At 32.2% G+C, this 10,161-nt stretch overlaps 1 protein-coding gene across 1 annotated transcript; it reads right to left on the bottom strand.

The window, feature by feature from the left end:
* Positions 1–2,538: 2,538 nt before the first annotated feature.
* LOC104771747 (uncharacterized) lies at positions 2,539–4,783 on the bottom strand. Its single transcript, XM_010496322.3, has 4 exons — positions 4,228–4,783; positions 3,844–4,117; positions 3,313–3,492; positions 2,539–3,229 (listed from the first exon to the last, which is right to left on the bottom strand). The coding sequence occupies exons 2-4, from the start codon at positions 4,105–4,107 to the stop codon at positions 2,624–2,626; spliced, it is 1,050 nt and encodes a 349-aa protein (XP_010494624.2). The 5' UTR covers positions 4,108–4,117; positions 4,228–4,783; the 3' UTR covers positions 2,539–2,623.
* Between the last annotated feature and the right edge of the window lie 5,378 nt (positions 4,784–10,161).

Here is a 10,161-nt window from a genome sequence, read left to right on the forward strand (position 1 = left end):
GCCGCATATGGTAGATCCACAAAATATAACATGCGATAAAAAGTGTCGTTTAACTTGTATTCCTCGTCAATATATTTTATATGTTTCTGCAAATGCTAATTTTATATCATATTTTATCAAAATATCATATTTATCAAATAAATAAATTGGGTGTTAACTAATTATAAAAATTATTTGATATATATTGTGTACATCAACGTTACATTTGAAAGTTGTATGGTAAAAGTTTAAACAAACAAGATGCAATGATAGGAGCTCTACTGCAATTCTATTTTTTAAATGATATATTGGTTTGTTGCAATAATTTTTTTTTCAGTGTTGCTATATCACTAATTTCTTGTATATCTAATTCTCAACGTAATTGGAATGTTCAATGCATTGTTTGGTTTGAACGTCATTTCATATTTCTGCTTATTTAGTTTCACACAATAATGTATGATAAATGTATATATAAAAATTGGTTTTTTAAAAGCTCTATATGTAAGTATTGTATTTTAGAACATGACTTTGTCCTATATATAGAATATGGTTACAAATTGTTGCGTGTAACAATTCAAAATCATGTTTTATTGACAAAATCAACTTAGGAAGTTGGTGATCGTTTTAGAAAATCAACAAAAAATTCATAATTTATTTGAAAAAAAATCAATAAAAGTTAGATATTTGGTAAGTGCACAATTAATTTTTTCTACATTTCCCCGTTTTTCATTCTTGTATTTGACATTTTTAGATCCAACAAAATCTTTAAAAGACAAAAGAAAAGAGGAAAAAGGCAACAAACTCGGTGGTAAACTGTCAATATGTATGATGAGTTCGTCCACGGAAAATAAAAGGCAGTCCATGCGCAAAATGATGGATTGTGGGAAAGCACATGAGGCGTAACAGGTGAAAGGATGACGAAGGAAAAATGTCAACGTCACAGAAAGAGAATAATACGGTTAACACACATGTTAGAAACTTTTAGAGCACATGTTAGCTCGTTATCGTTTTTATGTATAGATATTATCTGAATTGTAAACTCTAGAAACTTCTTTTTCCTCATTCTCTTTGTGGGAGGAGACTCTTGCAAAGTGAGAAGATGAATCTGCGTTTCTTATGAATGCTGCTTCATTATTATCAATTAAAAGTTATAGTTCTGTTTTCTCTGTTCTTTGTTGTTGAGAATTATTGACTATCGTTATCAGAAAGTAAACACAAAAATGCATGAGAAATAAGGTTAGCAACAAACAAAAAGCCTATATTAGGATATTGAGAGAAGAAATTTTGCATCTGCAAGAATGAATACTTTTCTCCATTTCTCTTCGGCCCAACCTAATTGTATTAACCAACCATACATAAACATTCTCTGAGTCACACATTAACCAAATTTACATTCATCATTATAAGCCAATAACCCATATAATCCGATTTGACATAACTGAACGGTATTGTAAGCAAGCATGGTCAATTTCCATATAACCGAACCAAAAAGTTAAGGACAAAACTTTACCAAACAAATTTAATACACCGTATTCAATAATATACCTTTTTACCCTATAAAGAAATTGAATTGATCACAATCAAATCTCAATCATCAATAACGTAGCAACCGTAGAACCAACATAAACCCTAAAAAATGCTCAAAAACCACATAAACCATAAAGCTTCGAGATATACAGAGTCCCCCCCATCAGAATCTGTTGAAATCTAAATTCAATCACTCATTAAATATCGTTAAGATCTATAAAGCTCCAAAACCCTAGATCCTATAATTTCAAAACAAATACATCAATCTTCTTGAAGTTCTCAAAACAAAAAGACTAAATCTTTGAGGAGAAAAGTACTAAAATATTATGGATTTGGAATAAAACCCAATACCATAAATCAAACGGATCACGCAACTTTCAACAAATATTTCAAGTTCCTACCATAAGATGAAGATCAAGTCAGATCTAGTATTCGGATCCTTTATATTTTCACCTCGGACTCCGATTCAGTTGATGCAAGGCGGGAGCTGACAAACCAACCATGACGACGACGACAAAACACATGTCGGTGTCAGCCAATCAGTTCCCGACCTGCACCAAGCGAATCCGAGACCGCCGGTAACTTTTATTACCCATCATTGTATCTCGGAGAAAAAAAAGAAAGATGAAAGAGAAGAAGAAACAGTTACCAAATCTGGCAAAGATTTTTTTCTCTGATTTGTTTTTTTAGGTCTTTTTATCAAATATCGAGAGATTACTTTAGCCTCCTTTTGCTGAGTATTTTATCAAAACGACAGACCAATTATTTATTTACGCGTGTCCCTCACACGACATGACATCACATTCTTGTTTCCGGCCGGCGTCCTAAAACTAGGTTTAAGTACCATCACGTGACGTAATCTATGACTGCCACGTGGATTTGGTATGAATCCTGGTTTGGATGCCTCTGAATCAATCCCGGTATGGTCGCTAATCCTAAACCTGGTGAGATGAAAAGATTCGTAGTATAAACAAAACTTTTATATTTATTACCAAAACACATACCGATCCCGGTTCAGTCCGCTTTGGCCGCTACTAGACGACTAATAATATTTTATTATTTACATTATTGACGAAAGAAAGGAAAATGAAGTATTAAAAATTTACAAAGATTTTGCTTAACCAACATAGTTCACAAGCTCAGGTGGCGTGGGGGGGATTGAGCCACCACGGAGCAAACTGAAGACAGAGCCAGTAATGCTAACGACTCTTGGGACCACAATTCGAGCAACTCTTGGTAGAGTCGGGTAAGTAAGAGTGCCGACGATAAACCAATTGAGACTCATAAGAGCAACTGCATCTAAAGCCGGTTTATCCTTAACCGTAGAGAAAAATTGAACCACACTTCTCAAAGAGATACCAACCACAGTGAAGAGTGCACCTATGAGTGGAGTACACATTTCTTGTTCTTTGGCTTCATACATTACTATACCCACCACGACTGCGAGCATCGCGCTGAATATGCTTCTCGAAACCGCAATGTTCCTCTCTAAACCAAGGACTCTTGGTGTTAATTCTTCCTCTTTTGGAATTGTCGATTTTGCAAACGGGTAAAGAGGTGATTTAACCGATGTAAACTCGGCTTTTCCCTTTAAATCATAAGGGATATTCTTTGGCTTCGGTGCTTCTTCCTTGGGTTTAACTTTACCTTTCTTGCTCCAATGATAGTCGTCTTTTCCAGTACCTTCCTTCAGTTGAAGATTTTCCTCCTTTAGTTCTTGCAGCTGTCAAACCCCACATGGTTAGAAAATATATATGTATATGTTGGTTATGCAACAAGTTGTTGATTTAAAGCAGTCCTTAATACCTCGGCCTCTAGCTTCTCTATTTTGGAAATGGCTTCATCATGTTCATCTTCTAGTTCATCTAAGTCGCGTTCCATGATTCTATATTCTTTTATTGCTTCCCGGAGAGTCTCCTCTATTTCTTTTCTATTCCATTCAAGACTCTCTAGCTCATACCGCAACTCATCAAGACTCTGCTCAAGCTGTAAAATACAAAGGATCTCAATTGGAATGTACACAATATTATGGACTTCTCAAAATGCTCAGTTTTCTTATCGAAATTCGCATAACTCTCTAATTAAGCAGATTCATTCAAATGTGAATTCCTATAATTCAGAATCAATCAAAGATGGCTGAGACAATTAAAGTTCGCTTAATCTTAAGGATCATTAACTAAAAGATTGCTAATATAATCAAAATGCGCATAAATCTCTAGGATCATTACCAAATCTTGCACGGTCAACCAAAGTGAGTATTCATTTTTGTTTTTTTTTTTAAGAATCAATCAACGGTTAAAACTGGATACAAGAAAAGGTTTGGAAACCAAAACGAACCAGTCTTTCCCTTGGAATAGAAGCGAAGAAGCGAATCGGGAACGTAAAGAGGAGAATAGATCCCCAGATTGTGCCCCACACAGCTCTCCACAACATACTTACGTTGAACAAGATTGCAGAAGTGACCATATCAGTAGAGACAAAGGTTGTAACAAGAGCTGTTCTAAGACAAAACACACATGCGTGTATGCAGAGAAAGATAGGTCTGGTCATAAGATAAACTGAAGATGAGACCAATCCAGATACCAAACCTCCAAGATCCATTTCTCTTCAACTAAAAAAAAAAGAAAAAAAAATCCCATAATGAACCAAGATGATTGTAATTTTTATTGAAGCGGCATCTAAACTCTGACAGAATCCCTTAATAAAAGATTAAGAGCTTACCTTTTTTTTGAGCAAGAGTAAGAGTCAGCAGAGTCAAAGAAGAAATTGTAGCGACTGAGGAAGAGTATGATAGTAAAGAGAGGAAAATTGATAGGGAAAGAAACAGAGGAGGTGGCAGAGAGAGGAAAGCCATAGACGACACGTTGAGTGTATTTTCTGAAGTCATTAGGATTTTGGATAAAGATCAGAGCTTTGAAATTCTAGTTGGCAGAAAAATACAAAAATTAATATACATTTGATGTTAAAAAAAAAGAAAGCAATATAAATATAATTTTGTAAAATTAAATAACAAAAAGAAAACTACTATATTTAATAGCATGAGTTTTGTAGGAACTGATTTAATACACAGATCACTCCTCTTACTCTGCCCCAAATAACAAGCTTAATGAGCTCAGATGGCATTAAACAGACCCTCCCAGCTAGAGTCTTAGGAAAAGATGTAAACCCATCTCAAGAACTAGTTGGATAGTTCCGATAAAGAAGAAGCTTCAAACTTGTGTTTAACGGTTGGAATTTGGCTCATTGAATTTTACTTTGAAATTGCTTCTTTTGTTGCAACTGGTTTTGGTATTGAAAACAAGCTTTTAACTCTCCTTGAAATATGTGGTGCAATTTTTTCAAAGACTGTCTTCTAAAAAAAGTGATTATGGAACCATGCAAAAAGCATCTAAATAGGAAGGTGTCGAGGTGATTATAGTATGTTGGGGCAAGTGTGGTTGCATCAAGATATGTGGCAAAACGAGTTGTCTAGTACTACATTCACCTTACAAAAAAAACTTTCTTTATGGGTTTGGCTATAGGTTTAAATTTATTACGTGTATTTGAAGATTCATGATTTCGTGGTAGATTTTATTTTAGGGAGTTTACTCAGATGTCATACAATTTAGGTAATATTACAGAATCATACAAAACTTTTTTTATTACTATCATATTTTGGGTATTTTTAATATATCTATCGTACTTTTGTTTTAAGTTACAGGAAAAAAACGTAATTACACAGAATGCCATTGCCACGTCAGAAATCGCTGACGTGTATTAAATAACTCAGCTGTAACGCGTTATACTGTTATAGAGGTAATTGACGACTGATTTATGGAAAACATCTGAGTTATGAGCGGATGGCTGACTTAGAGCATAACTCAGTCAAGAGTTACGGCTGATTTAGAAAAAGAAACAGTTAACTTATATTTGCAAGAAACTATATTTTGGAAAAAAAAACATTTTAAATCATTACCTAGCTCTGGTTCGGGGAGCTTGCATTGATATGAGTAGGAAGGTTATCAATAATAGCTTGAGTTGCTGGCAATTGTTCTCTTGGGGGAGGTGGAAACGGCAGAAGAGGAGATGGTGGCGTAGGGGGAGGAGAGAAGTGTCTTCTGGTGGAGGTGTTGGAGGAATCAGAAGGGATGCGAGAGATATATTACTCAATTTATGAAAAAATGTGTGTTTTAATGTTCCACATCGGTGGGTTGGTAAAACTAAATTTATGTTATTAATAAATTAATAAATTTTTATCTGTTTAATTACTACTTTAAATTATTTCATAAAATAATGATACTAATACAACAAACAAACAATATAAAACTGTAATGTACATCAAATAAATTAAAATAATATAATATTCTAAAATTATAAGTATTCAGAAAGATAAATATAGATTTACCAAAGAATTGCAATATTAAGCAAATACTGTCTCAAACAAAATAATTTTTTAAACAATATAAACATAAATTTTATTATTATATTATAAATTTTAGAAAAAGTTGATCTTTGCTTTATAGCAAGAGATATAATCCTAATTAATATTAAACAAACATTTTTCTATATTTTTCTTGACTATAAAAATTTGAAAAACATTCTTACCATTTTTAGTTGATTCGTATATATAAGAGTAATATAGTAGCAAGAATGACAAAAAGTAATATTTTTCATAGAACTTCATTTTGATAGTCTCATACTATAGGTTGTTCAAATGCTATAACTATAATCATTAATCATTCATTCAAATTTATGTATATATATATATTTTTACATAACTGAATTCATCTATTGTTAATTTATGTTTTTATCACCAAAAGATTTTTTCTACATATGGAATGTTCAAGTCAAAACTAAAAAAGTCCATAGTATCCAAAACATTTTCTTTTATTTAGATCAAATTTTCTCAACTGATTTTAGAATGTTAATGTAAAATCTTAAGTCATAAAAAAAAAATCTCACTGTAAGTTAATATTACAATTTTATTAATTTACAAACGATTTACCGATTTACCGTACGAAGATTGCAACTAAACTTTCCAAATTCAACAATCAATTCATCATAATTTTTTTTAATCCAACCACTTCATCTTCAATCTCATCTAGACAATCTATAAAACTCCAATTCTAACCTAAAATTCACTCAAATATTTTTTCTGAAACCGTCGTTTTTTTTTTTGTTGATCTGCACCATTCCAACGTCTTGATCGTGAAATTATCCAAATTTTTAAAAGTCAAATTCAAATTTTAAAATTAGCTAGTATTCAATTTTTTACCTTTTCTAATATATTACAGAAATATTAGTTTGAGTAAGTTTGAATAATTAGATGACAAATCTCTCTCATGATTAGAAAAAAGGTTAATGTTAATTTGGTTGCAATATTAGTTTGAGTGTAATGTTTTCCGAGAACATTTAGATGTTAAAACTATATAGCCATTTAGATTCTTTTGGGTGCGGTCAAGGTTCCTCCAAGTTTTCGTTACATATAGCTAAAAAACCTTGTGTTTTCTTATCTTACTTGACAATCAATTAAAAATTTAATATTATCTATTAGAGTATATTGTTAAGTAAACCATAAATTGAGTCTGTAATAGATTGTGTTCTTTCTTCGTCGAGGTTCAGGGCCGTCCATAGGGCAATCAACTCAAGCAAAGGATTAGGGCATCAAAAAAATTAGGGCATTTTTTTGTAAAATTATTATAGAGTTTTTATATATATCTAAAGATTTTTACAAAAATGTGGACTTTAATATAAGTGCAAATCATAGTTTTTGAGGTTAATTGTTAGTTTTAGTTTTGATTTTTTCCATTTTGAGGTTAATAGTTTGCTTTGTTAAACTATTAGATAAATCTTTTCATCAAAACTAATGTTTTGATTTTGGTTTGTGTTAATAAATTTTCAAAACACTAAATATAAAGTCTTATATACCATTAGTTATAATTTTTTGGTAATATATAAAAGGGCGTGTTTTTTAGTTCTGACATATGGCACTAATAAATGTCGGACCGGCACTGTGGAGGTTGTATCTTCGTTCTAAAGAAACATGGTCCTTCGGGTACTGATTTAATTTCTGTTGACCAGCATCCCAATTTGTATTGACGTATATCACTTTTGGAGGAAGTATATGAGCAACAAAGAGCTATTTTGAAACAGAGAACAAATGATTGCTTAACGTGCAAGAATTCCCGCGAAGTTGGCTTTATCGATTGGGAGGCGTTGCTAAATTTATGTTTAATCTTTGGTCCGCTATGTTATTGTGATGAGATTCATTAAAACATTTTGCTTTATGGGAATTTAGCTGTTACGGTCTACCAAGAATCAGTAGCTTTTCCTCCACGGAAACAAAAAAGAGCAAAAGATAAACAGAGCATGATTCACAATCCGAATGGACCAAAGCCAACTTCTTCACCTGGTTTCTGTCAAAATGCCATATAAGAACACCCTGATCTGAGTTTGAAGCTCTATTTAGCGTATTTCCGCAGCGACTGTAGATTACGATCCCTCACTTCTTTTAGGCACATCTGGGATGAAGTCTTAAATTCTGAGGCAGCTCAATACTCGTCAATGTAGTAAATAGTTCTTATTTGTTATCTTTAGGTTCCAACTTCACTAACGTGGAGATCGAACACCATTGATCCAGGTCTTGTTTCTCTTAAACCGCCTTCTTGATTCAATCCTTTTATTTTCTCTACTATCTCTGTATGTTTTATTCTTGTGCAACCAGAGAGATTCATAAACTTAAGATTCTTTAGCCGACCAGTGTTTGGGATACTCTCCAAACTTGAGCAGCCTTGAAGATCAATTCGCTCAAGGCTACAAGCTTCTGAGAGTTCATCAACTTCAACTTGTTGCTGAGAGTGGCTAAGATTTATTATCTTCAACTTTGCTAAACTCTGTCCAACAAAGACACATAATGAGAATTTAGCCTAACCTTGGTTACTAGCCCGAGATTCTGAAGCTGACTATAAGGCATATTCATTTCAACAATGTGGCTAGGATTGAAATCTTGAGGCAACAATGGCAATGGATACCTTTCCCAGTGAAGTAGCCTGAGCTCATAAGGCAGAGAGCGAAGCCCTTTAGGGAGACGGAGCTTTTGATCAGCAGTTTTAGAGCTTGAACTGTAAATCTTCAACAGTCTAAGATTATACATATTCTCAAACGTCATAGGATTAACATCAAGGGTTGAGTTTTTTGTGTCAAGAAAAATCCCTTGAATAACTTCAGCGCCCTAGAAAAAACACACACACACACATGAGGATCAGATTGATTCAGAGGTCTAAACAAACCGATTTGGACCAGACAATATAAACAAAAATTAGACACTTTCTTAATGCTCAGACCCTTGTCTAAAAATATTATCCCCTATATATTAATAGAGAAGCACTCTCTTGAAAAAGCTGATATGTTGCAGCCAGATAGCTCGAGACACATTTAGCAAAAAAAAAACCCTTCAATTATCTACTTAATTAATAACATGCCACTATATTTAAAAAAAAAACAATTAGCTGAATAATAATTAGATATCTCATCAATTCTCATACAAATTTAAATATCATAATATTAACACTAATAAAATAATTACATACGTATTTTAAGTCAAAATTTCACTAAAATTCACTTACAAATATACAAGTCAAAGTTATATTATTTTTAAGAAATCAATATTTCAATATAAGTAAAATATTCTAAAAGGCTATAAAAACATATAAAGTTAATAAAAATAAAGAACATATAACTTATTAACAAAATCATATAAAAAATGTCATGTTTTATATTAGTATTATTACCATAATAATTTAAATAACAAGCTTTCAATAGTTATTATAATTGATTATAAACAGAAATATATTACCCATGAATTATCTCCAACTCACTTAAGGAAATTTAATTCTCAATAAATATAGATTTATATATATTCATAAATAAATATAAAAATGACAACAAATTAGGGGATATCATGATGTGTGATTATTTATAAATATCTAAGTATGTAAACTAATTAATCTCAATATTTAATGTGATTATTCATTAAAAATGGAAATATCGATAACCAAATATGAATATACGTTTTAATTGTACATTAATAATCAATATGCTATTAAAAAGGAATGAGACAATAACCTTTATCATTATAAATAAACTTAGTACCCAAAAAAATCATAATATATTTAAAATGAGTGATTAATAGATTATGAAAAATTGTTAGTTACTCGATTAACCATAAATATAAAAATTCAACTTTTAAAGGAATAGAAATGTGGTGAGAATCTTTTGCAATTAGAACTGGTAAAGAAGTTATTGGTTAGGAGGGCCTATAGTGTTTGAATGACTCGAGAGCTTGGTATATGTTTTTAACTTGTCATATTAGAGTGGTGTGTCCTTGAAGAACCAATTCCGCACTTTCCTTGTCAGGATGTTGTCTCTTGCCTATTAAATGAAGCAACGAATCTTCCTACCCAATTAGAATCAAACAGAAGCTTACAAACCAGGAGAACTGGGCGGAAGATAAACAACCTGAAAGAAAAGATTCGAGTAAGCGATTCTTTGCTTCGCTTTGATGCACAAAAAGCATCTACTTTTACTGAGATTTTTTGCTTGTTTGGTCTTAGGGATGCCTTCAATTGTCGATATTTTCAAGAATTACAATGCAACTCCTCCATCGAAGCAAGAGAC

The sequence above is a fragment of the Camelina sativa genome, chromosome 20 (assembly GCF_030686135.1).
Source record: "Camelina sativa cultivar CO46 ecotype springtype chromosome 20, ASM3068613v1".
NCBI classification, from domain to species: domain Eukaryota; kingdom Viridiplantae; phylum Streptophyta; class Magnoliopsida; order Brassicales; family Brassicaceae; genus Camelina; species Camelina sativa.

What these genes read in the sequence shown, in the direction of transcription:
- LOC104771747 (XM_010496322.3), bottom strand. Translation starts at nt 4,107, where the DNA reads ATGGATCTTGGAGGTTTGGTATCTGGATTGGTCTCATCTTCAGTTTAT. An exon ending in CTATTCCAAGGGAAAGACTG is followed by an intron (nt 3,493 to 3,843) that starts GTTCGTTTTGGT and finishes TGTATTTTACAG; the next exon opens with CTTGAGCAGAGTCTTGATGA. An exon ending in TAGAGAAGCTAGAGGCCGAG is followed by an intron (nt 3,230 to 3,312) that starts GTATTAAGGACT and finishes GGGGTTTGACAG; the next exon opens with CTGCAAGAACTAAAGGAGGA.